At 40.5% G+C, this 25,515-nt stretch overlaps 9 protein-coding genes and 2 non-coding genes across 17 annotated transcripts; 5 read left to right on the top strand and 6 right to left on the bottom strand.

The window, feature by feature from the left end:
• The first annotated feature begins 78 nt into the window (after nucleotides 1-78).
• On the top strand, nucleotides 79-731 carry LOC104754342 (uncharacterized). Its single transcript, XM_010476512.3, has one exon. The coding sequence runs from the start codon at nucleotides 153-155 to the stop codon at nucleotides 591-593; it is 441 nt and encodes a 146-aa protein (XP_010474814.2). The 5' UTR covers nucleotides 79-152; the 3' UTR covers nucleotides 594-731.
• LOC104754343 (ribosomal RNA small subunit methyltransferase, chloroplastic) lies at nucleotides 652-3,040 on the bottom strand. The gene is made up of 10 exons (XM_010476513.3): nucleotides 2,637-3,040; nucleotides 2,384-2,533; nucleotides 2,246-2,302; nucleotides 2,058-2,156; nucleotides 1,863-1,958; nucleotides 1,673-1,757; nucleotides 1,521-1,573; nucleotides 1,343-1,426; nucleotides 1,157-1,267; nucleotides 652-1,031 (listed from the first exon to the last, which is right to left on the bottom strand). Exons 1-10 carry the CDS (start codon nucleotides 2,850-2,852, stop codon nucleotides 966-968), a joined length of 1,017 nt encoding a protein of 338 aa, XP_010474815.1. The 5' UTR covers nucleotides 2,853-3,040; the 3' UTR covers nucleotides 652-965.
• On the top strand, nucleotides 2,990-3,062 carry TRNAV-UAC (transfer RNA valine (anticodon UAC)). The gene has a single exon. It is a non-coding gene; the product is annotated as a tRNA-Val (tRNA).
• Nucleotides 3,051-6,796, bottom strand: LOC104754344 (flap endonuclease GEN-like 1). Of its 2 annotated transcripts, none has more exons than XM_087495043.1 (7): nucleotides 5,472-6,796; nucleotides 5,063-5,239; nucleotides 4,814-4,984; nucleotides 4,548-4,729; nucleotides 4,104-4,465; nucleotides 3,540-4,021; nucleotides 3,051-3,461 (listed from the first exon to the last, which is right to left on the bottom strand). In XM_087495043.1, the coding sequence occupies exons 1-7, from the start codon at nucleotides 5,664-5,666 to the stop codon at nucleotides 3,207-3,209; spliced, it is 1,824 nt and encodes a 607-aa protein (XP_087351169.1). In that variant the 5' UTR covers nucleotides 5,667-6,796; the 3' UTR covers nucleotides 3,051-3,206. The 2 variants fall into 2 exon arrangements, with proteins under 2 accessions (XP_087351169.1, XP_087351170.1); XM_087495044.1 differs by having other exon boundaries at nucleotides 6,316-6,698.
• TRNAK-CUU (transfer RNA lysine (anticodon CUU)) lies at nucleotides 5,894-5,966 on the bottom strand. Its single transcript has one exon. It is a non-coding gene; the product is annotated as a tRNA-Lys (tRNA).
• Nucleotides 6,797-6,829: 33 nt separating the features above from the next.
• LOC147923203 (subtilisin-like protease SBT1.1) lies at nucleotides 6,830-10,130 on the top strand. Its single transcript, XM_087495041.1, has 2 exons — nucleotides 6,830-7,786; nucleotides 8,278-10,130. Exons 1-2 carry the CDS (start codon nucleotides 7,146-7,148, stop codon nucleotides 9,953-9,955), a joined length of 2,319 nt encoding a protein of 772 aa, XP_087351167.1. The 5' UTR covers nucleotides 6,830-7,145; the 3' UTR covers nucleotides 9,956-10,130.
• Nucleotides 10,131-10,269: 139 nt separating this feature from the next.
• LOC104758472 (ATPase GET3A) lies at nucleotides 10,270-12,861 on the bottom strand. Of its 3 annotated transcripts, XM_087495042.1 has the most exons (8): nucleotides 12,507-12,859; nucleotides 11,863-11,987; nucleotides 11,619-11,769; nucleotides 11,408-11,518; nucleotides 11,053-11,191; nucleotides 10,845-10,960; nucleotides 10,544-10,739; nucleotides 10,270-10,424 (listed from the first exon to the last, which is right to left on the bottom strand). In XM_087495042.1, exons 1-7 carry the CDS (start codon nucleotides 12,759-12,761, stop codon nucleotides 10,575-10,577), a joined length of 1,062 nt encoding a protein of 353 aa, XP_087351168.1. In that variant the 5' UTR covers nucleotides 12,762-12,859; the 3' UTR covers nucleotides 10,270-10,424; nucleotides 10,544-10,574. The 3 variants fall into 3 exon arrangements, with proteins under 3 accessions (XP_087351168.1, XP_010457062.2, XP_010457065.2); XM_010458760.3 differs by having other exon boundaries at nucleotides 10,270-10,739; nucleotides 12,507-12,861; XM_010458763.2 differs by lacking the exon at nucleotides 11,863-11,987 and having other exon boundaries at nucleotides 10,270-10,739; nucleotides 12,507-12,723.
• Nucleotides 12,862-13,037: 176 nt separating this feature from the next.
• LOC104754347 (SPX domain-containing membrane protein At4g22990-like) lies at nucleotides 13,038-16,456 on the bottom strand. 2 transcript variants are annotated; one of them, XM_087495040.1, is made up of 10 exons: nucleotides 16,329-16,456; nucleotides 15,996-16,079; nucleotides 15,788-15,914; nucleotides 15,290-15,592; nucleotides 15,072-15,176; nucleotides 14,511-14,962; nucleotides 14,137-14,420; nucleotides 13,900-14,069; nucleotides 13,616-13,806; nucleotides 13,038-13,509 (listed from the first exon to the last, which is right to left on the bottom strand). In XM_087495040.1, the coding sequence occupies exons 2-10, from the start codon at nucleotides 16,046-16,048 to the stop codon at nucleotides 13,137-13,139; spliced, it is 2,058 nt and encodes a 685-aa protein (XP_087351166.1). In that variant the 5' UTR covers nucleotides 16,049-16,079; nucleotides 16,329-16,456; the 3' UTR covers nucleotides 13,038-13,136. The 2 variants fall into 2 exon arrangements, with proteins under 2 accessions (XP_087351166.1, XP_087351165.1); XM_087495039.1 differs by lacking the exon at nucleotides 16,329-16,456 and adding an exon at nucleotides 16,177-16,224.
• Nucleotides 16,457-17,071: 615 nt separating this feature from the next.
• Nucleotides 17,072-20,830, top strand: LOC104754349 (ribosomal lysine N-methyltransferase set10). Of its 3 annotated transcripts, none has more exons than XM_010476522.3 (16): nucleotides 17,072-17,272; nucleotides 17,372-17,471; nucleotides 17,586-17,760; nucleotides 17,857-17,962; nucleotides 18,095-18,177; nucleotides 18,278-18,304; nucleotides 18,396-18,541; nucleotides 18,653-18,748; nucleotides 18,882-18,962; nucleotides 19,096-19,157; nucleotides 19,352-19,408; nucleotides 19,558-19,629; nucleotides 19,699-19,947; nucleotides 20,117-20,232; nucleotides 20,337-20,420; nucleotides 20,495-20,830. In XM_010476522.3, the coding sequence occupies exons 1-16, from the start codon at nucleotides 17,219-17,221 to the stop codon at nucleotides 20,634-20,636; spliced, it is 1,650 nt and encodes a 549-aa protein (XP_010474824.2). In that variant the 5' UTR covers nucleotides 17,072-17,218; the 3' UTR covers nucleotides 20,637-20,830. The 3 variants fall into 3 exon arrangements, with proteins under 3 accessions (XP_010474824.2, XP_010474823.2, XP_087351164.1); XM_010476521.3 differs by having other exon boundaries at nucleotides 17,114-17,272; nucleotides 20,492-20,830; XM_087495038.1 differs by lacking the exons at nucleotides 20,117-20,232; nucleotides 20,337-20,420; nucleotides 20,495-20,830 and having other exon boundaries at nucleotides 17,114-17,272; nucleotides 19,699-19,953.
• On the bottom strand, nucleotides 20,714-23,966 carry LOC104754348 (uncharacterized). Its single transcript, XM_010476520.2, has 7 exons — nucleotides 23,488-23,966; nucleotides 22,911-23,356; nucleotides 22,617-22,731; nucleotides 21,645-22,298; nucleotides 21,253-21,330; nucleotides 21,111-21,155; nucleotides 20,714-21,004 (listed from the first exon to the last, which is right to left on the bottom strand). Exons 1-7 carry the CDS (start codon nucleotides 23,827-23,829, stop codon nucleotides 20,900-20,902), a joined length of 1,785 nt encoding a protein of 594 aa, XP_010474822.1. The 5' UTR covers nucleotides 23,830-23,966; the 3' UTR covers nucleotides 20,714-20,899.
• LOC104754350 (peptidyl-prolyl cis-trans isomerase CYP18-1) lies at nucleotides 23,952-25,270 on the top strand. Its single transcript, XM_010476523.3, has 5 exons — nucleotides 23,952-24,052; nucleotides 24,155-24,229; nucleotides 24,413-24,574; nucleotides 24,691-24,849; nucleotides 24,997-25,270. The coding sequence occupies exons 1-5, from the start codon at nucleotides 24,050-24,052 to the stop codon at nucleotides 25,078-25,080; spliced, it is 483 nt and encodes a 160-aa protein (XP_010474825.1). The 5' UTR covers nucleotides 23,952-24,049; the 3' UTR covers nucleotides 25,081-25,270.
• Nucleotides 25,271-25,515: the final 245 nt, after the last annotated feature.

Raw genomic sequence — 25,515 nt, 5'->3', positions numbered from 1 at the left:
CAAATTGATTGATTTACCCATTTGAAGGCCCAAAAGTAGTCTTTTTAAAGCACAGATTGAGTTGAGTTACCCCATGTGTCAGTGAGTCAGTCTCTTCTTCCTCTGTCCTCCTCCTCGGAATTGAGAGAAATAGACAGCGAGACTGTAAGAACATGGCGGCAAGTATAGAGCAAGTAGCCGAGCTAATATCGTCGCTGGAGCAAGCGACTCTAATGGCGCAGCAAATCGGAACCACTGCTGAACAGAACCAGCTCCTCCAAATCTCCTCCTCTCTCCGCATAGCCCACCAACGCCTCTCCGTCTTCCTAGCCGATAAATTTCTCATCTCCTCCGTCGAGCCGATGCAACTAGGAGAAGAAGAGAATGAGCTGGCGGCGGAAGAGGAGAGGGATTCGGCGGTGGAGAAGGTTGGTGAGAAGATGAGAGAGTGTTTCATCAGGAACAAGAGAGTCAAGCGGCCACTGTCTCCGTCATCGGCCGTGGTGGAGACTTCAGCTACGGAAGAGAGGACTGGCCGTGATTATGGGTTTGATTTCGACCCACACGCCGCCAAGTTGAGAGCTTTGGATCTTATCTACCAGTTTCATGGATGATCATCATCTGACTCTCTCTGTAGATTGTAGCTTTTTTATTTATTTCTCTCCGTAGAAAAGACGACAAAAACTTTTGTGATTGTAAATAAAGACACTACTGTTTTGGTATTACAACAAATCTACAATTTACATTACAAAGATCATCATCATACACAAAACATTCTACAAGAACAAACAAGATTATGACTGTGTTCTACTAACTTCCGGATTCCTGATTGTATAAAAAGATTGGTCATATTCGTCTTTCTGGATTATTATCTAGTGTCATCTGCATCAATGGCGTCTCTTCCTCATGTCGCCTGTCAGTGTTCTGTTTTCAGGTGACGCCAACAAACCATGGACACTTATGGTCCTTCTCGGTTGGTCTTGGTGTTATTCCCTGGCGATTACATTATGCAACTTGACAAAGTCATCCAAGGTAAGCTCTTCAGGCCTTGACTGCAATGTAGTTGAAGAAAGGAAAATTTATGATTAAAGGTTTCATGTATATTGATGCCATATTAAAGGTTTCATCTCAACTGCTGCTAGAGGCTCATATAAAAGTCATCAGAGAGATTACTCACAGTGACTGGAAGACCAGCAACTCCAAGAGCTTTTTCGATCTCAGGAGATGACGATATATGCTGTAGGGACTTTCTCAACATTTTTCTCTTCCCATTGAATGCAGAATTCACCTGTTGTGGAATTTGATTCAGATGTTTTGATGTTCAAAAACTAACAAGTAGTTTTTGACAAGAGTTCTAGCCTACCAAAGAGAAGAAACTTTTGGTGGAGGAAACATCAGGATAGTCCCTCGGATGCTTCAGCTTGAATGTTACAACAGCAGCGTCAACCTGTACAGAGCACAAAAATGAGAAGCAGTCATTTTTTTTTTCTGTAATGGTTGCTAAATTTAGTTATGATGAAAGTTTGGATATTCATCAAGACCTTGGGCTGAGGGAAGAAGTTTTCCCTAGGAACTCTGAAATTGTATTCCGGTTCTTGAAACAAACAAAAAAAAAAAAGTTACAAAGTTTCTCAGCAGCAACTACATTGACGATTTGCAACATTTGGAAGAGCGAACATCATGGAACAAGTACCTGAATAGAAGTTGATCAAAATGTTGATGGGTCGGTATTCAGATGTTCGCAATGCTGGTTCTACCAATCGCAAAGCTGCCTCGTCCTAAGATTTGGCATAAAAAAAAAAAAAAAAAAAAAACTTGTCACAAAGAATATAGCATTTGGAATAATCCTGTTAAAAAAACGAGGAGAACTTCTTCTGTTTAACCTGGAGTAAGAGAACAACTTTGGAGAAGATATCACCCATAGGAAGTAGAAGCTTGACAACATCAGTACTTATATTGAAAGGTAAGTTGGAAACAACCTGCACTCGTAGTCGTATATAATTCTATTCGTGTAAACAAATTAATCAAAGGGGATATATATGTGATCAAAGTGACCACAAAAGAGAAAACTGATTTACCTTTGCAAGAGAAGGATCTGTATCTAACAAGCTTCTACTCTCTAAAATGGAGAGCATGTGAGAGCGGATGTGAGACTTGACGAAATCCTCTTGCAAAACCTATAGAAGAACCCCCATTTGATCAGAAATATCAAACAGAAGCATCCAGGAGATGAAAACCAAACAACAACACACAAGATGAAAGGTACCGTGAACTTGTCAGAAGCTGCAAATCGTTCGCTGACCAAAGCCACCATATGAGGATCCTAAAGATGAAGTTGCAAAAAATCAGAATCTAACAGTTTCCTATGATAGCGTATGGGGGGGAGAGGTCTGTAGTAACAAACCTTCTCGATGGCAAGAACTGTAGCACCTAAATTGATAAGGACATTGGTTAAAGATCCAGTCCCAGGACCAATCTCTAACACGAAATCTCCTTCTTTCACATCAGCCGCAGAAGCTAGCTGGTCGTTGATATCAGAATTCAACATGTAATGCTGTGACACAAACACAAACACAAACACTCTGGTTAAAACACAAAGGTGTTCGACCATTTGTCTCAACAACACAACAGCAGAGATGTAATAGAATTGAGAGAACCTGGCCGAGGGATTTTCTGGGAAAGCGACCACGGGAATTGAGAGATTTGAGTGTTGAGTGGTAATCATCTGGGCTGCTCTTGGCGCGTGTCAGGAACATAGCCGAGCCCCGCCGTGAGATTTCCCCCGACGGAAGCTTTGACGAGGAATTGTCTCTCCATGACGGCGAGAGAGAGTTGCAGTTCGGGAGTGTTGATGTTGTTATTACCACATTCATAATTTCCGATAAGACCCAAACCCTCCCTTTTGCTCTCCGATAAACAAAACATCAGTTCTGAAATGCGCCGTTTTTGGCAATCCGAAGAAAAACAAAAGTAAACGCTATTTTCAGTGATTGTACAAACAATAGCATCTGGTGCTGTGGTGTAGTGGTTATCACGTTTGCCTTACACGCAAAAGGTCTCCAGTTCGATCCTGGGCAGCACCATTTCCTTTTATTTCTTCTTTTTAAACGTACACACCAAAAATTCGATTCCCTAAGCTGCACTAATATCTTGTTTTTTAAAAAAATGCCAAATTCTTTCATATACAGACCAAACATTGGGTTTACTAACTCAGAATCAAGAATGTTCTAACCAAACAAAAGACGACGCCTTACAGACTTTGAAAGATTACTACTACTACTAGTGGAAGTTGCCCGTCTCTTCTTTTCCGCTGAAGAAGAAGCTCTTGAGCTCCCTCCTGCGTCTATACTTTTTTGAGCTGCTGCTTTTGCTTTCGTTGATCGGTAGAAATCAGTGATGCTTCTCTGCACACCCATTGTTGTTGTTGCTCTTGGTGTTGCTGTTACTTCCGCAACATTCTTCTTGGACAACTCTCGTAGTTTCTGACAGTTGAACAATAAACCAGTCAAGGCCAAGGGAACAAAAGGCAATCCACAGAGAAAGAGAGAGAGCCAACTTACCTTCTCACGCAGAAATTGCTCTGTTTCATCAGGGAAAGCAGACTGAACAAGTCCAATGCATTCATCAGTTAGCAAGAAGCAGTCACCATTATCATCTTGCACCTGAGGTTCATTAAAACCATCTAACGGATCACCAGACTCTTCATCTTCGACCACATCTTCGACAAGTTCTTCTTCCAGTATAACAATTTCTCGCTCACCGTGAGTAAAACCACTTGTAGATATGGGTTTTCTCCACCTTATCACAAAGAACTGATGCCCATATCTAGTCTTTGTGCACTTGATTGAATGGAATTCATATTTGTCACATAACAAAGGGTTTTCTGTCTTGTTTCTTGCCCGTTCTCTTAGATAAATGGTCGACAACATTGGAAGCAACATTTTTCTAACATAAGACGGATCCCAATGCAGTTTGAAAACCATGAAATCCACTAGCATTTCAGTATCAGGAGTTCTCCAAGACATTATTGAAGAGCCACCTTCTGCTTCAGAGGTACTTAACAGATTAGGCTCCAAAACAAAGTTCATGTAATACGGACATAAAGTTGTAAAGTAATTACATACCTGTGAAACCATCGGATAGATACAGTTCAATAATGCCTTTATTGGGAAATTCTGGCCCTTGAGCAATCTTATCACAGACTTTAATCCACCAATCCTCGGTTTTCTTCTGTTCCTTTAAGTCTCGATCCATGGAACATAAGGAGCATTCACATCTAAACCCCAATGGTTTTTTAATGCAGCCACTATCACAAACGCAATGCTCGCAAGATGACTTAAAATGAGCTCTCTTGCTGCCCAGGTGTCCACAACGGGAACAGTGAGAAGATCTTTTTTTCATCTCTGAGAGGGATTCTTCACCATCATCCACAGGTTTGGTTCCACCAAGAACTGCAGGTTTCAACCCTTTTCCCATGTCCTGCAACCTGCAAGAAAATATCTCATCACATTCAAGAAATGACCAGTCACCAAAAAAGCAGAAACAGAAACCTTATATAATGATTATACCTTTCAAAAATCTCGTCTTCAGAAAACTCACGAACAATGCGAAGTGCTTTCTCCACGCCGATGCCAAGAACACCGCCAGAATCATAGTCGTTTCCAACCAAAAGAGAAATGGCAATCAAGTGTTTTCGTTTCAGACCAAGGCCAGACTCGATATCTGACATATGGTAGCATTCAAATGGCTCCTGCACATAAAGAAACTAAGATGGTAAAGAGGCCACCCACAAGTGAGTCAGGCTAATAATACTCAGTTACAAAGGAAGACTTACTCTTGAATTAGGCTTGATGTCTTTGATGACGCACTTAGCACCAAAGAGGAAAGCATCACTATCAGGAGTAATGCAAGCATCCACATAACCTTCACAGTTTAACTGAGCACAGAGAGCTTCAGCCTCACCTTTAGCTTTCAGCACAGGAATACCGAGCAATTCGAGTAGCGCCTAGAGAAGAACCAAAAAGTCATAAGAAATTATGTGAAACAAAACTAAGCCATTTCTTTAAAAAGAAATCCAACTTACCACACATTCCCTAACCCATTCACAAAACTGTTTATTTCTCTCAACGGAGACGCCTTCTTTGATTGCAGGTAGATTCGAAGTATCAATTCCAGAAGACCGGAAAAACCTGGAGATTCTCGCCTGAGATTTCAAATGTGATGGTGTTCCATCAACCACAAAAACCGGGTACGCTCCAAACTGCAAAACCCTAAAACCGCATTATGATCATCTCGACAGAATAAACCTTAAAATTCGAAACATAGAATTCGAAAAACCCATAATTCACAGAAGAGAAAGAAAAAGAACCCTTTTTTTTTAGCTAAGCCAAAAAAGGGGTTTTTTTATATAAGGAGACGAAATTGGGGAATTCAAGAGAGCGAGAGCGAGAGAGAGAGAGAGAGAGGAGCAGGAATTCGAAGAAAAATGGAACCTTAGAGAAGAGGTTGATAGTGCGGAAGAAAGTGAGGCGGAGGTGAGGGTTAAGGGCAGAACCCTTAAGAGCGGTTTCATGCTGAACGATCCAGAAGGAGAGATCAACAGCGACGCGTTTGTTAGTGAGAAAATCAAAGCCTTGTTGCCGACCATAAGGTCTCAGCAAATCCCAGAACTTCCCTCCCACACCCATCAATTGGACAAGCGGAGTGGAAGAAGACCACGAAACCCCCAATCGCCGGGCGAGACAAAAGGGGGATTGAATTCTCTCAATTTTTCTTACCGTTATGGAGTGTGTTGGACCCGCTTGTGTTTATTGTGCCTAATCTATCTATATAAGGCATCATAGCATCACATCACCCGCCACGATTATAGGCCCAACTACTATAAGCCCATTAAAACCCAAAAAAAATATAAATACGCCCACCGTGGGGCTCGAACCCACGACCACAAGGTTAAGAGCCTTGCGCTCTACCAACTGAGCTAGACGGGCTTTGTTGTTAATTCCTAACTTATAAGTTACTTCATAGAAATCGTTTTTAATTGTCTTACAGAAAAGCATTACACTAATTACATAAATTAGAAATATATTAGTAAATCCAAATGTTCAGCAGTTAAGTAATATGTAAATCTTGGTGTACATTATTATTAAGATCTACCTAAGAAGAGGTCAAAGCACTAATTATATGGTGTGTTATCCTTTTATTAAAAAAACAAAAAAAAGAGAGAGAGAGAGAGAGAGAAGTTATTGAAGAATTAAATGGGAAGATACGATGAATATATCTCTGACTTTCGTAGGAGTGATGAGGAAAGTAGAAAACAATGGAAGTAGTTTAGCTTACGTGTGTTTCCAACTTGGCTTCGAAGCCAAGACAAATTAAGAGATTCTGATGATCAGTGAAGTGTGAACAAGCAATCCCTGAATTGAATCATAGGTACGCTGGTAATATAGAGAGGTCAGAACAAAAAAATAAAACTTTAGACCGATCGATATGAGTAATATCAAGTCACGCCCCAATTATTGTTGCGTTGTCCCCTCATTTAATGTCACCTAACCGGCGGTGGAAGCTGCATCCTCCGTCCTTCTAAACTACCACCTGTTTTCTTTACTTTTTTTTTCTATGATCGACCATTTTTTTAAAAGTAATTTGATGGACAATGTGAACTAATCATGTGAAATGGAATCGATTGCAAAACGAGTGAACACAAGTTACAAAATCTGCATAAAATGATGATGGGTCCAGCAGAAACATGCAGAATCACCACATCCCATTTCTAAGGCTAGACTTATTCCTTACGCTTCACTCTCTGTTAGACAAGTATTCATAATTATCATCCCATCAAAGCTTGTAATCTGCTCATTTTTATTGGTAAAATAAATATAAATGAACCCACGGCCACGACTCCAAAAAAAGCAACATTAAGTAACAGACGGGGGACCGCACAAGAACCACACAATAGCTAGCGACAGTTACAAACATCACATAATATTTACCCTTTATTTTTTTTTATAAAAAATATTACTCTTTTCTTTCTAGTCACAATTTTCCTCAGCTCACAGCTCACAGTATTCACACGTCACCTACATCTTTCTTTTATGTGTTATATACCCCGAAATATATGAGTCCTAAAGAATCATAGGTTGTTGTTGTTGTTACATCGCTTTCTTTTAATGCTCTTCTTGTTTCCCTCTAACGACGACAACCGTCCGATGATGTTCTTCAGATCATTAATTTTCTTCTTTCTCATATTCTTCTTCACATCAAATGCTTCCTCCCTCAAACAAACCTACGTGATCCACACTGCAACAACCACTACCAAACACGTCGTTACTTCGCTTTTGGATTCACTCCAAACAGAGAATATTCACGACGACGATGATTTCTCTATCCCCGAGATTCACTATATTTACGAAAATGCCATGTCCGGCTTCTCCGCGACTCTCACCGACGACCAGCTCGAGACCGTGAAGAACACAAAAGGGTTTATCTCGGCGTATCCAGACGAGCTCTTATCTCTACACACGACATATTCTCACGAGTTTCTTGGTCTTGAATATGGGATCGGACTTTGGAACGAGACCAGCCTATCTTCGGACGTCATCATCGGCCTTGTGGACACAGGGATCTCGCCGGAGCACGTGAGCTTCCGAGACACGCACATGCCTCCGGTCCCATCTAGATGGAGAGGTTCGTGCGACCATGGCACAAACTTCTCTTCATCATCGTGTAACAAGAAGATCATCGGGGCTAGCGCGTTTTACAAAGGCTACGAATCCATCGTTGGAAAAATCAACGAAACCTCTGATTTCAGGTTAGACGGTTAATGCTGATAGCACATTTGCTAATATTTATCCCCTAAAAGCTAACGGGAACAATGTGAAGAAAACATTCGAATTTGAATATCATGCATAACCAAAAAAAAAAAGATGTAATTAAAAACGTTGATCACTAGCTCCATAACGTTAAACCGAACATCTTTTGGATAACATAAAATTACCTTCCTCTAAACAATTGATGTGACTGGACAAAATTAGTGAATGCATCTTTCATTACAAGTCCAATGAGACAATGATCTAGTAAGAGTCTTTCATTAAATTAATTTATCCGAAGATCTAAGCTAAATGTGTATATTCCTAAGTAAATTAACGAATTGTTTCTGATCAAGATTGAAGATCCATACAATAAAAGTACCTTGAACAACTCTTTGGTCAATAATATATGCATGGTGGTTCTCATTAAAAGGAGTATGATCCGTATAACAAAAAAGAAGCGTGACAAGTAATTGGTTGCATATATATATAGGTCGGCTCGAGACGCACAAGGACATGGGACGCATACAGCCTCGACAGCTGCCGGAGACATGGTCCCGAAAGCGAGTTATTTCGGACAAGGAAGAGGTTTGGCTACGGGGATGAGGTTTACTTCGAGGATTGCTGCATACAAAGCTTGTTGGGCACTAGGATGTGCCAACACCGACGTAATCGCAGCCATTGACAAAGCGATTTCAGACGGTGTGGATGTGATCTCTCTGTCGCTAGGTGGGTCGTCACGACCGTTTTATGTCGACCCAATAGCGATCGCTGGGTTTGGAGCGATGCAGAAGAACATTTTCGTTTCTTGCTCTGCGGGTAATTCAGGTCCAATTGCATCCACAGTGAGTAATGGAGCTCCGTGGTTGATGACCGTCGCTGCGAGTTACACGGACCGGACTTTTCCGGCGATTGTCCAGATCGGGAACCGTAAAAGGATAGTTGGATCATCCTTGTACAAAGGGAAAAGCTTAAAGAATCTGTCTTTAGCGTTTAACACAACAGCTGGAGGAGGCAGAAGGGGAGGAGCCGAGTACTGCGTTCGGGACTCGCTCAAGAGAGAACTCGTCGAGGGTAAAATCGTCATTTGCTTAAGAGGAGCCAGCGGCAGAACGGCCAAAGGTGAAGAGGTGAAACGGAGCGGAGGAGCAGCGATGCTTCTGGTGAGCACAAAGGCCGAAGGAGAGGAGCTTCTAGCTGATCCTCACGTTTTACCCGCCGTCTCAATCGGTGCTTCCGACGGTAAAACCTTGCTGAGCTATCTCTCCGGCGCGGCGAACGCCACCGCGTCTCTTCGATTCAGAGGAACCGCGTACGGTGCAACCGCCCCGATCGTGGCCGCCTTCTCATCAAGAGGACCTAGCGTCGCCGGACCGGAAATTTCTAAACCGGACATAGCGGCTCCCGGTTTGAACATCCTCGCCGGTTGGTCGCCGTTCTCGGGCCCTAGCCTCCTCAGATCGGATCCAAGACGGGTCCAATTCAATATCATCTCTGGAACCTCCATGGCTTGTCCACACGTCAGCGGAATCGCCGCTCTGATCAAGTCCGTCCACGGGGACTGGTCACCGGCGATGATAAAATCGGCAATCATGACGACGGCGAGGATCACCGACAACAGGAACCGACCGATCGGAGATATGGGGGTGGGACGTGACTCGGCGGCCACGGCGTTTGCGCTTGGAGCGGGACAGGTGGAGCCAACGAGAGCGGTAGATCCGGGGCTTGTATACGATACATCCACCGTCGATTATCTCAACTACTTGTGCAGCTTGAATTACACGAGCGAGAGGATACTCTTGTTCTCCGGCACGAGATACACGTGTCCTACTACTCACGGCGTCGTTTTGAGTCCCGGTGATTTGAACTATCCCTCTTTCGCGGTCAACTTCGTCAATGGCGGCGCCACAACGGCGAGATATAAGAGGACTGTGACGAACGTTGGGTCACCTGTTTGTCAGTATATGGCTCACGTTGAGGAACCCAGAGGTGTAAAGGTGAGAGTGGAGTCGCAGGTTCTCAAGTTTCAGAAGGTGAGAGAGAGGTTGACTTATACGGTCACGTTTGTTTCAGAAGCTTCGACGAATTCATCTTCTTCTTCCTTCGGAGCTTTGGTTTGGATATGTGACAAGTACAAGGTCAGAAGCCCTATCGCCGTGACGTGGGAATAAGTTTCGTTTCTATTTTTATTCATCACTATTATTGTTATACCGATGAAGACCAAACTTATTGAACACAACAACTTGTAAGGTTTTGTAAGTAAATCAAAAATTTATCTTTTAGAACACCCGCATCATACTACTGTATTTGTTTTATCATGGAAACATTGTTTTTGTCTCTTAAAAAGACCAGTCTCTATATACAGTAATTAAGACCCCTCAAGTTAATTATGTCACACAACAGATCCATCAGCTTTAATTATAAAATGCACCTAGTCTAAAACAAAATGATTTACGCATTGGTAAAGAGTGTACTAGAGTCTATCTGCATGATTGATAATATGATTATTACAACTGAAAAATAAAATCCAATGCAAAACAAAACGTAAAAGATGATTCTGTTTAATCCTGGTCCCTATAAAGAGTCGTTGCCAGATGAAGAACTTAAAAGAGAGAAAAAGATTCAGTTTTAACTTTCCACCTATAAAATTGTTCAAATCATAATCAACAAGAAACCCAAATGAAAACCCAGATCTAGAAGACCGCCCATGTATAAAGCAAGTCAGTTCCCAGAGAATCTGGTGAAGAAAGAAAACTTACCATCATCATAGGGAAGAACAAACCCTTTTCTTTAGCCACTCTTGAAACGTTCAAGTTCTTCTTCAGCTGTTTTCAACTGCAAACGTAATGTGTGTACTTTCCGCTCCAGATCTTCTACATTGCTTCTGCTAGTCGGAGGATGGTACGGCGTCAAGAACTTATGTGAAAACGCCTTTAACGCTTCAACCCCTGTCACCTGTCATCCAAACATCCATATTCTTAGTATGCAAATTATATAAGTCTTCGGTTTGGTTTTAAGTGTGTTCCTTCTCATCTTATAACAAATGCCATGCCTTCTTACCTCTTCAGGAAGCAGAGGAAGTTTTGTGATATTAAAATCATCGTATAGCATATAAAATTGATCAAGATACTTCTGTTGCATCCGCATCCTTGCTCTGAGCAACTTGGATTCCACATCTACATAAGAGACATGTGAGAAAAATTGTTAAATTTGCATGTAAAACAAGTTCGATACGAGAAGAAAGACACAACTGCTAAAAAATAGGCACCTTCGTCGTCGTATAGTACTTGGTTGATGATAATGTTATGTGTGTCGATCTCAAACTTGGCGAGTTCCTGAACAAGTCTCTCTGTTTCATAGAGAGACAAGAACTCAGGGATGCAGACACAAACAAACGTTGTCATATCCTGCGTAAAAGAGCCACACGTGTCAATTTCTTATCTTAAAAAGCAGAGTTTGTCAAATATGTATCAGACTTTTCACTAACGCTGATGAATGCTATTAAATTCTATGCTACAGAGCAATTGTCATGCATCTAAAACTAAAATTCACGAACAGAGTTAAGAAAACAGCCAATGAGAATTGAAAATAGCATAGAACTTAAACAGTTGAGAAAATGTTACCGGGTCTTTGAATTGCCGATTTACTTGCTCAATCACTTCTTTCAAGCCCTCAAGTCTTCCCAACAGAGCATCTTCTCCAAACTCATCCTCTATGCCAAACATACGGCTCATCTACATTAGCAACAAGTTCCATGACAAATCAGCCAAAGAAGAAACCAAAGAGCAATATCAATGGACAAGCAAACTGAAATTCACAAGCTTATAGACATGCCTGAGTCATCAAGCCACCAAATCTACTCTTCAGTGACATCAACTTGGAAAGTCCCTTTTCTAGTGTGGCTGGAAACTGTAACAGGCGGAGAGTATGGCCAGTTGGAGCAGTGTCAAACACAATAGTTGCATAGTCCATTGTTTGCACCAACCTAAGGAATATAAATATGTCAGTGATAATACATCGTTAATGCGAGACAGACAACTGTTAGAAGAACCAAATAGCTTGGAGTGTAATAAGATACTTCAACATCTCAGCAAAACTCATGGCCTCATCGATTCCAGGAATCGCATTAGCCAAATCGGAGAATAAACCATCCATGCCTTCTGGACCAGCCATGTCATCAGTTTCAACGGTAGGATCCACCTCCTGAGAAGAGCAAACACAAGATTCACTCACTATCAAGAGGTAAGGAGTGTGAGTAACATAGAAACAGACACACATAAGAGCTTAAAGCTTAGAAGATTAGCCATGAACTCATCATCAACCCTGTCTATTAAAGGCGATCCAGAACCACCAAAGCAATTTAATAAAACCTCTGCTTGAATTGACATTGAATTTGGCATAACAAGCATCCAATTTTACTATCTATATCTATCATGGCCAAAATTCAATTAGAGATATAAACTTTTCCTAACAAAGCTAAGAGAATACAAATTGGTCGTATATCCAAATTCCAAACCTAATTCCCCAAAATCAGAGTGGGCGCATATGCAAATTCCAAACCTCAACACTGTTGGGGATCAATCTCAATCAATCATTAAAGAGCGAATTCAGATAAGAACACGCAGATTGAGATTGAAATTTGAATCAGAGAACCCTAATTCCATATAAGATCATAACTCCACCACGATCTAGAAGAAAAGAAAAATAGGAGAAAGCTTTTACCATGGCAAAGAGATTAGAGAAACCTTGAACCAAAGTGGGGGATTTAGTGAAGCGCTGCTGAAACGCATCACTAAGGTTGTGAGCAGGGTCGGTGGAGATGATGAGAACGGAGGATCGAACACTGGCGAGACAAATTGCGAGAATCGAACTGCAAGTCGTCTTCCCAACACCTCCTTTACCTCCGACGAAAACCCATTTTAGTGACTCTTGGTCTAGAATGTTCCTTACTGTTGCCTCCGGCATATCCGCCGCCATTGTTAAAATTATTGATTGCTTCGTCCTTCTTCTCTCCGTCCGCCGCTAGTACCAATCTAATTTAATAGAGAGCTGCTGACTTGTTCGGCGTTGTTGTTTGTATATGCAATTGCAATTGCAATGCAAGACGAGACTTAACCGACCGGTTCAATTTGTTGGTTTTGTTGATACCTCTTTATCTGTTCCTTTGGTGGTTATGGTTTTTTAGTTCAATTTATTCCGCTAAAATCGGTTTACAGAGAACCATGCTATAAATTCAGCCCCCAAACCCAATTATACAAATCCGATCCCGTTGCAAAAGAAGATATTTTAACTTGGTCGGTTTATTACTTAGATTACACACCCTATCTTTAACCGTAGGTAGATTAGACTTGTTTAGTAAAGCGAGTTGTAAGTAACACCGGTTGCAACAATGGAAGAGATGCAGATTAGAAACGAGGGAAGCAAAGTAACATTCAAGAGCCACTTCTCCGGTAAGTATCCTGAAACTGTTATGGTCCCATCCGCTATGACCCGAGCAAGCGTACCAGCTTCTGTTGATAGTAAACCTCCGTTGAATGTTCCTCGAGACAGCCTCGATGACATTACCCTCGATAGGAGCGATAAATTCACGCCTTCAAGCACTTCTGCGGATACAAAAGTGATGAATTCAGAGGCGACGTACTGAGGAACCGAGTACGGCACAATGATGTGGAAGCTGAGGAGAATGCCAATGCACAACATCATCTCTGATGCTAGCAGAACCTGCCTGCAAGTTATAAGTCTTTGCAACATGAAACCTTATGGTATGCACACAGTACTTTTTTTGTAGATTGTAACTAATGAATTAGAATCAGATTGTGAAGTGGTTCTACCTTTCTTCGAACATGTTGCTGAAGTGGTGTCCGACTATAACGTTAACTGGAAGCACAGTTAGGCCGAGGCAAGCAAGAAAGATTGCAACTGCGTTGGTTTGCCAGGCAAAGTAATAACTAGTGATGACGCTGCTTTCAGCCACCAAGATCTCCATCGCATATTTGAGCATGAAGTAGACAAATAGCTGAACCTGGAGATCCACCATTGTGTTCTTTGTTCAACATATGGCTAGCTATTATTGGTTAATTAGAAAATTTAACTTAGACTCAAACTCATATTATACTTTTACTGAAGGTGAAAGCAACCGGTATGCTGACATAATTGAATTTACTGGCTCTCGGTCTTCTTCACAATTCTCATCTTCATAAATTGTCTTTTGTTTAGCTACACATTTCAGGAGCAAAGGCGCCACAATATTTTCATCCAAAGTACCTAAACTTGAAGTTGAAGGCCCTGCATATATATATATATGCAAAGTCAGAACGAACACTCAATTTAACAAATCGAAAAGTCTGATTACCTTGCTGTGGCACAACATCCTCTCTCTCAGGTTCTTTAAAGTATATCCATAACAAGAGCAAGAATACCAGCCACGCCGACGCCATGAACCAACCCGGTAATGTATTCTCGTTGAAGGTGAGATTGCAAATCTTGAAGTTAGTTTGAAAGAAGCAGGCAAGCGCTGGACCACATGCCATTCCTAGCGCACTTGCACTAACAAATCCAGCAGAAGCCTTCATTCTAAGCTTCAGTGGCACACAATCACTTATATAACGCCTATTTATTACCCTTGCAGAGCCTAACCTGAGGTAAAACAGATCATATACTGTACAAATCAATCACTGTGTTAACATAGGTAGAGTAGTAAATTCGTTAGTATTGCTTGAAACTTACCCACAGAAGAGGCGACCGAGCAGAAGAAGTACAATAGAGTTCATATCATAGGCCAAGGCGTAAAATGTGTTGCCAACGATAAGAACAATGCTGCTAAACAAAAGCGGCTTAAGGTAAGATCTGTTTGACCATGCACTGAAATAGATTGAAGAAAACAGTTGAGCAACTGCCATGGAGCCAATCACCACACCGCAAACAGTTGCTGCAGCTCCAAGGCTAAGCGAGTAACTATCCGCCGTAGGGACTACGATGTAGGTGTTTACCATATACAGAAAAGCGTTAACCAAATTCAGGAACAGGGACAGAAAATGAAAATTTTCCTCAGCAACAGGATCTTGAAGAGAAGGCGAGTCTTCCAATATGATTAACGCATGTTTCCCGAGGAAATCCAGAAAGCTTGTTGAGTTTGATAGCTTCCTAACAGCAGCATTGATAGAATCAACCATAGCATCCTGCAGTACATGGTATTCTTAAATTACTAGTCACAACAAAATAACTTGTTGTCAGCTGCAGAAAGACAAAAACTGATTAGGCATGCGAAGAGATGTTTTGTATGATAACCGGGTTAGATAAAACAGATTGGTCATATATTGAAGTATGGATCCCTTGGTGGTCCTGAAGTGCTGCAAGATTGCGAGAAACAGACCCAGCAACAGCTCCAACACCCTGCATATATATATTGCAAGGAGAAGTCAAACAGGAGCATTTAGTTTAGGTGTCATACTACATGCATATAGAAGAAAAAAAGAAGAAAGTGAGGTAAAGATAGGACATGTTACCACTTGCTTGAAGACTTGTTGTAGCTGAGAGTAAGGGTGATTTGAACGAGTTCTGACGTAATAGTCTGTGAATTTGTAGTCAAAATGCTTATCAATTTTCTTCAGGATCTTACGGATACCAATGGCGTTCATCTCAAGGAAACAGAGTAGCCGCAACAGATCATGTCCTACTTGTCTGTATCCTTGTTCAAGCTCACATATGTTGTTTTGCTGAAAAACTGCATTGCGCTGTTGTCCAAGATATGATAATCTGTGTCCGAGCAGTCCTTGTTGTTTCAGAAGAAACAAGACAACCTTTTCAATCTAATTAACCAAAAAAAAAAAGACCAATGATTCAGGCATAAGTCAACTAGGCAAGAGAGTACTTTTTGTATGGCACATTCAAGTAGATGAATGACATGAAAAAAAGCCTTTTGGGGGGGGGGGGGGGGGGAAATAAGTTCCTTCTCAATGAGAAATATTTCTAAGGTTCTCCTATATATATAATATATATGTTACCTGATTATCCATAATTCTAGAGAAACCCTTGAGCACAGAACTATGATCTTGGGTACCAACATCATCATCAACTTGCGGCTTAAATTGGGTCACCTTCTTCTTTATAAACTTGTAGTCGATATAATATCTGCAGAAACAGAGACGCATTTTAGGCATGCATTTATGTAAAATAAAATTAATATTCAAATGGTAAACAAAATAATATTACTCTTTCCATTCTTGAATCTGGCTTTCTTTCAACCTCTTCCCAAAGGCAACCATCTTACCGGAGCTTTGACTACAAAAGATTTACCTATGACATAATCAAATTAGGAATCAATCAACTATATATATAAAAAGAAAATTGCAAGAGTACATACATATATTTTATCGAACAGTTAACAAGTAACCTGGAAAGCTAGAGAGAAAGGAAGATAATCTGAATTGTTTCTCTACTTGCGTGGAACTCGTACGTCATCATATCATATCATTCAAAATTGGTAAAACGACAGAACTTATATAATTACAAATGCATGAGTTTCAACGGTTAAAAAATCGTTACCGTATATAATCGGTGATAAACCGCGTGACCGACCGTATCGAAACAATATTTTTTTACTATCGAGTTATGAAATTAGTGTGAGTACGTATTATCTCTCATCTAAAATATCTGATGTGCTTTGGAAATTCATATTCCTAGTACAATATATCAATATATATATAGGTCAAGGTCAGTGTGGCTTTGGCTTTGCACAGCCACCCACGTGATAGTTCCAGTTTGGTTGAAAAAGGGACCGTTTTAGCACCTACTGTATGTATATCTTAAAAAAAACTAACGACATGCATTTCCACAATTTATCATATATAAAGAAAAAAATTCTGGGGATATTCCAAGCAATAGGTTAAGGTAGAGCAACACGTATATACATGATGAGTAAACCAAATGTGGCGTTTAGTGAGAACTTGGTAAGCACGTGAGTCAGTGCTTAACGAGTCGGCAGTATTCACATTCGCATCCCAATGTTATTGGAGCGAACAAAATAAATAAACGATCGTATATCATATTAAACATAACTAAAGCACCTTTTTGAGTAAAACTATGAATGTAGCAAACTACAGTACATATTTTATTTAGGTGAAATTAAAGGTATATTCCTAGAATAACCCATTCTCGGCTTAACCTAATCTTTCAACAGTTTCTACATCTCTACAAACCGTTACATTATAACCAAATAAAATATTTTCACAACAAAAAAAAGAAAAAAGGAAATTAAAAAGAGAAGAAGGTGCAAGTGCAACAAGCCCAGTGGGTGTGGGGTGGATACAAAAGCCCACAGAGACAGAAGTCAGCAACAAGCCCAGTGTTGTTAACAAGAACGATTGAGAAAAAAAAAACCCTCTGCCCGGTTCCCTTAAACCCGTCTCCCGGCGTGTTGAACTTCGCCGGGAGATATGGCGAACTCAGAAGAAGAAGCGAAACTCGAAAGGTTCCTAGAATGGCTTCAGGTTAGAGATCCCCCCTCTGTTGTCTGAGTGTTATTTTCAGTCGTTTATGTATCTCTCATCGATCGATCGATCGATCTTTGTTTGATTTTGAATTTTCAGGTGAATGGAGCTGAATTAAGAGGCTGCCACATCAAATATTCTGACTCCCAAAAAGGATTTGGCATATTCGCCTCCAGCTCTTCCACTCAACCTTCCGATGGTACTATCTCTATCTATTAGTTGTTTATCTCATTTGGCTATATATATGGAACATTGAGTTAATCGCTTCAGTATGTACACACTCCTCTGAATTCAGCTTTTTGGAAAATTTCAGATGTCTTGCTTGTTGTGCCGCTTGATTTGGCCATTACCCCTATGAGAGTTCTTCAGGACCCTCTCCTCGGCCCAGAGTGTCAGCAAATGTTCCAACAAGGACAAGTCGATGACCGCTTTCTCATGATTTTGTTCCTCACTCTCGAGCGTCTTCGAATCAATTCTTCCTGGAAGCCGTAAGTTTTCTTTTATCTCTTAACCGACATAAGTTTTTTAAGGGGGGATTCATCTCTACTGTCTATATAAAAAGAATATGATGATATACATTATAGGTATCTTGATATGCTTCCTACTCGATTTGGCAATCCTCTTTGGTTTTCTGATGTTGACATCCTCGAGCTCAAGGGGACAAACTTGTATCACGCAACCGAGTTACAGGTGTCACTCTTTTTAACAATTTTAATTTCCCCTATATCATCCTACAAATAGATTGCTGCCACATTTTCTCCAGTTCACTGTTCATGACCATCGTGATTTCATTTTTCGTTTCATCTGTACTTTCCTTTTCAGAAGAAGAAGTTGATTTCGCTTTACCATGAGAAGGTGGAACCCCTGGTGAAAAAGCTTCTTATTTTGGATGGTGATTCCCAAAGGTTTACATACCTCACATATTTACTTACGCCTACCTAGTATTATAGATTAAAATTTTCTTGTGCTCGAGCCAATCATATTTTGTTTTGTCTTTTGGTGCAGCGAGGTCTCCTTTGAACACTTCCTCTGGTATGTTGGCTACTGGTGTGGTGTTATCTCTTGTTAGTAGAACCAGAGTTTTGTGTCCTGAGTGATCTTGAGACCTTTTCCATTACGCCAGGGCAAATTCTGTATTCTGGAGTCGTGCCTTGAACATTCCTCTTCCACATTCTTTCGTGTTTCCACAAAGCCAGGAGGATGTCGGGGAATACCCATCAACAAGTCATACCCCTGAAACGGACCCAGCTAGTTCTAATGGGGACAAAGGCAAGTCATTTAAAGTCAGTTTGCTGAATTCTATGTGAAAAAATACATGTTCTTTTATCCTTCTCTCCTGTAATCAAAACTTCATGAGTTTCTTCATTTTCTGATGGGTAGATATTCAGGCTCAAGTCCCTGGCGCGTCATCTCTCGGACCCGGCGATACTGTGTGGGTTGAGGGACTTGTTCCTGGCATTGACTTTTGCAACCATGGTATGCCAACTTTTTATTATCAAAGAAAACTTAAAACGAGGCTCTCTTTACTCTGTTCCATATTGTTGATATGGTCAATGAGTATATATCCTAGTGTCATTTGATATGATATACTATAGTTATGGTTGTTTAGATTTGAAGCCTGTAGCGACTTGGGAAGTTGATGGCACCGGATTGGTATCTAGGATTCCTTCCTCCATGTACCTTCTCTCGGGTTAGTCAAAATTTGATTGTGTTACCTCTCACTTTCTACATATATCTATCAAACTATGGAACTATTCATTTACTCACTTCTTAATGATATGTGATGTGGAAAACTAAGTGCCACAATTCTGTAAATTGAACAGTTGCACAACAGTGTATCCCAAACAAGGAGGTCTCGATCAGCTATGGTAACAAAGGAAATGAGGTAAGACCTTTTGCAGTTCCTGGCAGCTTCAATGAAAAATTAAATGAGTGGTCCTGTTCCAGTCAAATATTTTGTTTTGTTTGATTGATTATCTTGTATGACGATCTATAGGTTTTCGAGTGGTGGACATGTGTATTTGCAAATTATCACATCTAAGCCTTTGTTTGAGTGATGTGCCTTCTTGTTGTATGCAGGAGCTTCTTTACCTGTATGGATTTGTGATTGAGAATAATCCAGATGATTATCTCATGGTAATATTTGCTTTCGAGAGTTCCTTAATTTTCAACCAGTAATGTATTTGTGAGGATGCTGACGAGAAACATAACTTTCAAGAGCAAAAACATACTCGTCAATTGTGTTTTCACGTCTGTTATTAGGAATGACCTTGGATTTATTCTAGGTTCATTATCCTGTTGAGGCGATTCCGAGTATCCCTTTTTCTGATTCCAAAGGGCAGCTTCTTGAAGCTCAGGTTAGCATTGTACATTTTATTTTGATTTGATAATGTACCTGTTGAACTCTGGAAATTCTCGTAATGCAGAAAGCTCAACTCCGGTATCTCCTGCCAAAATCGGCCTTGAATCATGGGTTCTTCCCACAAACCACATCAAAACTTAGAGAAAGTGATGAGAAGGAGACAGTGAGATCCTGTAGTTTCAGTTGGTCTGGGCAGCGTAAGATGCCCTCATACATGAACAAACTAGTTTTCCCAGAAGATTTTATGACTGGCTTAAGGACCATTGCCATGCAAGAAGAAGAGATTTACAAGGTCTCAGCTATGCTTGAAGAGGTATGATCACCCTTTTTCTTTCTTCTGGCATCTTTTCAACTTAAACACATATCCTACACGAAAGATCCATTGCTTAAAGTAGTGAGTTGGGAAACGATGACAAAATCAGATAAACATCCATAGTTTGTATTTCACTCGATATTGAGACACAATTATTATTTTCGAGAAGCTTGTAGAGTCAAGACCAGACGAGCAACCGTCTGAAACTGAGGTCAGGATGGCCATATGGGAAGCATGCGGGGATTCTGGAGCTTTGCAGTTACTTGTGGATCTCCTTAATGCAAAGTATGCAACTGAATTTGACATGATATTAAGAGCTAAGTAAGATGTTTGTCAGCAGGATCAGAAGAAAGTGACAGTCCTCAATGCGTTTTTTCTTTTCTTGACAGGATGATGAAGCTGGAAGAGAATTCGGGCACTGAAGAAGAAGATGCTAGGCTCCTTGGGGAGGCATGCTGCGATGAAGAGCCGAGGTACAATGTCCAAAATCTCTGGACATGGTTTAGCTTTGGATAGAATGTTTTTGAAATATATGTTTTGATAGTAGGGACTGGGATGGGAGAAGGATGAGCAGAAACAAGTGGTCAAGTGTAGTGTACCGTAGAGGACAGAAGCAGCTCACAAGACTGTTCTTGAAGGAGGCAGAGCATGCCCTTCACTTAGCACTCTCCTCCTCTGACCACCATTAATGATGACTAAATCTCACTATTATCACCAGTATTTATCACACTATATATAGGGTTTGTGACTGACTACTTTCATTATATGATAAAAAGCCTTTTTATTATTGTAATCCGAAAATACTACATTGTATGTGGTCTAAACGGGCATTTTAGAAACAAATTTGTGGCCCAATCAATGATGTCGTGCCTTCTTGATACTACTTGCTTCTTGTTTTCCTAGTTTTTCAAACCTTTTTTTTTCCTCTTTACACTCAAAACTTTGTTGGGAATTATATTGTCGTTGAACTGCTTTGAATGTTAAGTGCCGCCATCCGTCTTTCTGCAGCGGCTGCTCTCTTTTCCCTCTGGGCTGCCATTGCTCTCCTCACTTCCTCCTAATTACAAGAAGATTTACACAAAAGAGAAAGTAAATGTTGACGTGGCTTCTCCTTAAATAACTGATATCCAAAATTATACAAATTGAGGGTTTGTGAAGCTAACCACTTTAGAGATCGGCTTCTCTTTCTCAGCCTGCGCAGCTTCGGCCTGCAAACACAAGGAGTGTTAGACAAGAAGTTAACTGTCTCTCTAGTTTCTACTAATCCGAATTTTGGTTGGAATAAGACACTGATTAAAACGTTACTTGAGCCTTCTTTTCTCGGGCTCTGCGTTGTTTCTTCAACTCTTTTGCTCTTGCTTTCTGCTTGGCGTCTTTTTCTGCCTGAACAAGAATCACCGTCACAAATCAAGTTAGTCAAATGGTAGATTCATAATCCCATCTAAAAAATCATATATATCAAATCATGCGAGAACAAATGCTTCATATACATCACAATTATATAGTATTTGGCTGTTGGCAGACATTGGACCCTAACACATGACCACATATATCCATAAACTCCGGGATAGAGCTCAACCTAAGAACCCAGTGCGTAAAGAAAGGACTAAGGAGTTCTGCACTAGTCCTATTTTGCCTCATGCATAATCCTTAACCAAACTTTTGATGTCAACAAATAACAAATCAATGCAAAGTACCTGCTTGGCAGCTTGAGATTCCTCCATCTCTTTGGTGAGCGGGCTGGGTACTTTAGCATCATGCCAATTCCACTTTTCAAGGTTTGACGCCATAAACCGTCTGAAAGTGTTTCTCACTTCTTTCTCATTTGCAAGCATGTACGGCGTTCTGCCTCTTTCATCCTTAGCACAAGGATCCATACCCTCCTCCAATAACTCCAGAACCTTTTCAAAATCACCAGATTTAGCAGCTTCATGCAACGAAGTTGACGTACCAGTAACTCCATCCCCGATATCCTCTTCTATAAGATTTGGTTCCTCTAAGATGATGTTAGTAGAAGAAGTTTCATTGGGCTCTTCGTTTCTTGAGGATTGACCAGGATCCTCATTATGGGTATGCACCACTGTATGGGCTTTGGTGTCTTCTGGTTGATTAACAAAAATCTCCTCAGTTACATATGCAATCTGAGTCAACTGATTATATATACGCTGTGATTCCTTGAAGGTTGGCCGCCGGATAGTAAATGGAACGTTTCGTACAGCACAGTTTTGGCTGCTAAAGTACGGTTTGCCTCCATTGAAAAGTAACTGCCTACTGCTTGAGGGAGCATGAACAAAAACACAAGCAGCACCATCAAAATAAGGCTTCCAGCTAGCAAGCAGCTCTTGAATATCCTAACAATATAGAGAAATGATAAGAATTATACTTCAAGGCTATGTATCATATTAATAGAGGCTACAAAATATATAAACAAAATTATTAATGTTTTCCTTCCTATGATCCTGATCCCGGTTGACAACCATCCTGAAGGCGGCCAATGTTAGCAAATAAAGTTCCAAGAGATATATACAGAATCATCTCCTAAGCCCCCATTTCCAATTATATAATCCGCAACAAAAGGGGCTTAGAAATATAGTTAGCAAGAAAATCAACGAACCACTAGCTGAAGAAGAAGGCAACAGTAAGTAGCAAAAACATGTTTAGAGACGAACCTTTTTTAAAGCAAGTTCGTTGTAACGACGAAGTGAGGCTCCGGCAGAGTGTATACTCCTCCCGCTTCCATCTTTCGTGGACTGCTTTTTACCAGCCTTGGCTCTTACAACATACCTATACATGGGAAAGGGAATAAGAGAACACATCAATACTCTATAATGTTTCAAGAACAAAGGATATTAATTTTCAGTTATCATAGGTAACAACAGAATCTCGATTCTGAACTGAATAAGAATCAGCAAGCAGGGGAAAAAACACATGAAAATAGAGAGAACATGTAAAAGAGACAGTACCTGTGGAAAGTCTTATGAGCCACAACCGACTTTCCATTAAAGACAGTACCGGCAAAGTGGCCACCACTAGCAAGCAACACGACAGACATTTGCCTGTGATCCGTATTCTCTGGAATCAAATTTCTCAACCTCTCAGTGACTTCAATCTCGCCCAAACCCCTCCCACAATCATCGAGAGAAGAAGATCCAGTGTCATTCACCACCTCAGCCTCGTCCATGATTAAGCATTTCCAGATGGAAACTTTGTCACCAGTTTGAAGACGAATAAAAAGCTTCTTTTTATCAATACCCTTTTGAGGATCAAAGTGGAGTGTGTGTCTACTAGTATCAGCTTCGTCCTCTGATCCTGATATACTAGAGACATCGTAGTCTTGGACAGATTCAGACGTCAACTCATCAACATCTTCTTCTCTCAATATAGGCTTGCCAGCAACACTCAGCTTGATCTATACAATCACAGCAACAACAAAAAAATTAAGGCATGGGAAAACAATATAGAAGGACTTTTCTATATTCTTATATTCTTAAGGAGTAATCATCAAAGTAGTGGGAGAAAGAGAGATAGAAAAATGATTACGTTAAGGCGATGAAGATCGGATTTGAAGTGGGAGCGTTGATCTTGAAGAGAAGAGAAGTCAATTTTACAAGTATTACAGGTCCATCTATCCAGAATCACGCCGTCCTTCTTCTTCTCCTCCTCCGCGGGTGGTACTGGTATTAACCATGTCGACGATTGAGTCTCCGAAGGATTTGACAATCGACACGAGTCAAGGAAATCGGCCGGCAAGTCAAATATCGATCGAGGCTGTTTGATTTCTGCGTTTCCAATCTCAGTGGCCGTGGCAGCGGCGGCGCCGGTGGTCGCCATTACAAGAGATATAGAATACAATATTTGGATTTGAAAGAGATAACCAAACATACTAACTACAGTATTAACTATTAAGATAAAACGTCACCGTTAGAAATCTTGTTTAATGGATCCAAAATCTGGCCCATAAAAGGCCCAACACGATAAGGCGGCGACGTTTTAGTATAGAGAGATGATGTCTCTGGAAGGAAGGGGAAGCGCCAAAAGCATCGACGCGACTTAAGAGGAAGTGGGAAGAAGAAGCCTCTGCTAGTTTTCCGAGCATCAATCAATGGTGAGAGACGTCGTCAATCAATCGTTCGTTTCTATTTTTGCTATTTTAGTTTTTTTTTTGAATTTGTTTTGGCGATAATTGTATGTATAATATAATGTGCAGTCAGTAACATTGCACACGAATCTGGGTGATATAAAGTGCGAGATCTTTTGCGACGAGGTTCCCAAGAGTGCTGAGGTTAGTTCTTCACATCTCTCTGTCTCTCTGTTTTCGATTCTATGATGGATTGTTTCTGCTCCTTTGTCTTACAACTTATAAATTCAAAATCGATCGAAATTAGGGTTTAGGGTTGAATCTTATGATGATAGAGGGAGGGGAATATTTTTATTTAATTTGGTTATAAATTAATTTTGGATGCAGAACTTTTTGGCGTTATGTGCAAGTGGGTACTACGATGGTACCATATTTCATAGAAATATCAAAGGGTTCATGATTCAAGGAGGTGATCCTAATGGCACTGGCAAAGGAGGTACTAGCATCTGGGGCAAGAAATTCAATGATGAGATCCGTGACTCCCTTAAGGTAATCTATCTATCTATCTATCTATCTTACAAGAGAAGAGAGGGTTACTTACTTACTTACTATCCTCCTGATCTGTTTCTTGACCTGCTGCTGGTTCCATTCTCTTTTTATTGCAGCACAATGCAAGAGGTATGCTCTCAATGGCAAACAGTGGCCCAAACACCAACGGAAGCCAGTTCTTTATCACCTACGCTAAACAACCACATCTCAATGGATCATACACCATCTTTGGCAAAGTCATTCATGGCTTCGAAGTCCTTGACATTATGGAAAAGGTTTGTTAACCAACCTCTTTTTTTTACCTTCCCAAGAAATACTAGATTGAACTCTTATCTTCCTTACTAGCAACTGTTAGAAGTTTTCTTGATGTGAATTTGTTTTACACAAGATAAAGAATACTAACTCTTCTAATGATATTGCAGACTCAAACAGGGCCAAGAGATAGGCCGCTTGCTGAGATAAGGCTAAACCGTGTGACGATCCACGCCAATCCACTTGCTGGTTAAAAGGGTCAAAAATAAAGCTTCTATTGTTGTTGGTTAAGTCATTCATTTTGTATCCTCTCGGTAAAGCTGATGATTAGACATGAACACGCTCACAAGTTAAAACCAAAACCACTGTTTCACATGTCAAAAACTTAGTTTTATTAACAGTTGTTACTAGTAGTGTCCTCTTGATTTGAAAGGGGTTTTTCTTTTTTTGGTTGTCTAGTTTAGTTTTAACTTTTTCAATCAATTGACACACTGTCTCTCTCACCAAGTGCGTAAATTTGACAGCTAAAATACCCGTCTCATGACTGGAGTTTCAAAGTTAAAAAAACGTTGAAGTTAGATAGGATTCTGCGTGGGCCACCAAATTACAAGAGGCCTACCAGGAGTTATATTTAAAAATGGGCTCAGCCAAAACTTGACACAGATCCAATACAAACGAATAACCTGGGA

The sequence above is a fragment of the Camelina sativa genome, chromosome 17 (genome assembly GCF_030686135.1).
Source record: "Camelina sativa cultivar CO46 ecotype springtype chromosome 17, ASM3068613v1".
Lineage (NCBI taxonomy): Eukaryota > Viridiplantae > Streptophyta > Magnoliopsida > Brassicales > Brassicaceae > Camelina > Camelina sativa.
This window is presented reverse-complemented; position numbering and strand designations above follow the sequence as displayed.

Excerpts from the sequence above, each read along its gene's own strand:
- LOC104754343 (XM_010476513.3), bottom strand. The coding sequence starts at position 2,852 with ATGAATGTGGTAATAACAACATCAACACTCCCGAACTGCAACTCTCTC. Across the intron at positions 1,574-1,672 it reads TTTGATCAACTTCTATTCAG|AACCGGAATACAATTTCAGA; the intron begins GTACTTGTTCCA and ends GTTTGTTTCAAG. Across the intron at positions 1,427-1,520 it reads ACTTCTTCCCTCAGCCCAAG|GTTGACGCTGCTGTTGTAAC; the intron begins GTCTTGATGAAT and ends TGCTCTGTACAG.
- LOC104754344 (XM_087495043.1), bottom strand. The coding sequence starts at position 5,666 with ATGGGTGTGGGAGGGAAGTTCTGGGATTTGCTGAGACCTTATGGTCGG. Across the intron at positions 4,985-5,062 it reads AATGGGTTAGGGAATGTGTG|GCGCTACTCGAATTGCTCGG; the intron begins GTAAGTTGGATT and ends GTTCTTCTCTAG. Across the intron at positions 4,730-4,813 it reads ACATCAAGCCTAATTCAAGA|GAGCCATTTGAATGCTACCA; the intron begins GTAAGTCTTCCT and ends CTTTATGTGCAG.
- LOC104754348 (XM_010476520.2), bottom strand. The coding sequence starts at position 23,829 with ATGTTTGGTTATCTCTTTCAAATCCAAATATTGTATTCTATATCTCTT. Across the intron at positions 23,357-23,487 it reads CCGATCTTCATCGCCTTAAC|ATCAAGCTGAGTGTTGCTGG; the intron begins GTAATCATTTTT and ends GTGATTGTATAG. Across the intron at positions 21,005-21,110 it reads AGAAGCCGATCTCTAAAGTG|GAGGAAGTGAGGAGAGCAAT; the intron begins GTTAGCTTCACA and ends TCTTGTAATTAG.
- LOC104754342 (XM_010476512.3), top strand. The coding sequence starts at position 153 with ATGGCGGCAAGTATAGAGCAAGTAGCCGAGCTAATATCGTCGCTGGAG.
- LOC104754347 (XM_087495040.1), bottom strand. The coding sequence starts at position 16,048 with ATGGTTGCCTTTGGGAAGAGGTTGAAAGAAAGCCAGATTCAAGAATGG. Across the intron at positions 14,421-14,510 it reads CTCGGTCGCCTCTTCTGTGG|GTTAGGCTCTGCAAGGGTAA; the intron begins GTAAGTTTCAAG and ends GTTTTACCTCAG. Across the intron at positions 14,070-14,136 it reads GGATGTTGTGCCACAGCAAG|GGCCTTCAACTTCAAGTTTA; the intron begins GTAATCAGACTT and ends ATATATATGCAG.
- LOC104758472 (XM_010458760.3), bottom strand. The coding sequence starts at position 12,761 with ATGGCGGCGGATATGCCGGAGGCAACAGTAAGGAACATTCTAGACCAA. Across the intron at positions 10,961-11,052 it reads AGTACTATACGACGACGAAG|ATGTGGAATCCAAGTTGCTC; the intron begins GTGCCTATTTTT and ends TCTCTTATGTAG. Across the intron at positions 10,740-10,844 it reads TTCCTCTGCTTCCTGAAGAG|GTGACAGGGGTTGAAGCGTT; the intron begins GTAAGAAGGCAT and ends TTTGGATGACAG.
- LOC147923203 (XM_087495041.1), top strand. The coding sequence starts at position 7,146 with ATGCTCTTCTTGTTTCCCTCTAACGACGACAACCGTCCGATGATGTTC. Across the intron at positions 7,787-8,277 it reads AACGAAACCTCTGATTTCAG|GTCGGCTCGAGACGCACAAG; the intron begins GTTAGACGGTTA and ends ATATATATATAG.
- LOC104754349 (XM_010476521.3), top strand. The coding sequence starts at position 17,219 with ATGGCGAACTCAGAAGAAGAAGCGAAACTCGAAAGGTTCCTAGAATGG. Across the intron at positions 17,472-17,585 it reads TTCCACTCAACCTTCCGATG|ATGTCTTGCTTGTTGTGCCG; the intron begins GTACTATCTCTA and ends GGAAAATTTCAG. Across the intron at positions 19,630-19,698 it reads GGCAGCTTCTTGAAGCTCAG|AAAGCTCAACTCCGGTATCT; the intron begins GTTAGCATTGTA and ends CTCGTAATGCAG.
- LOC104754350 (XM_010476523.3), top strand. Across the intron at positions 24,230-24,412 it reads AGGTTCCCAAGAGTGCTGAG|AACTTTTTGGCGTTATGTGC; the intron begins GTTAGTTCTTCA and ends TTTTGGATGCAG. Across the intron at positions 24,575-24,690 it reads AGATCCGTGACTCCCTTAAG|CACAATGCAAGAGGTATGCT; the intron begins GTAATCTATCTA and ends TTTTTATTGCAG.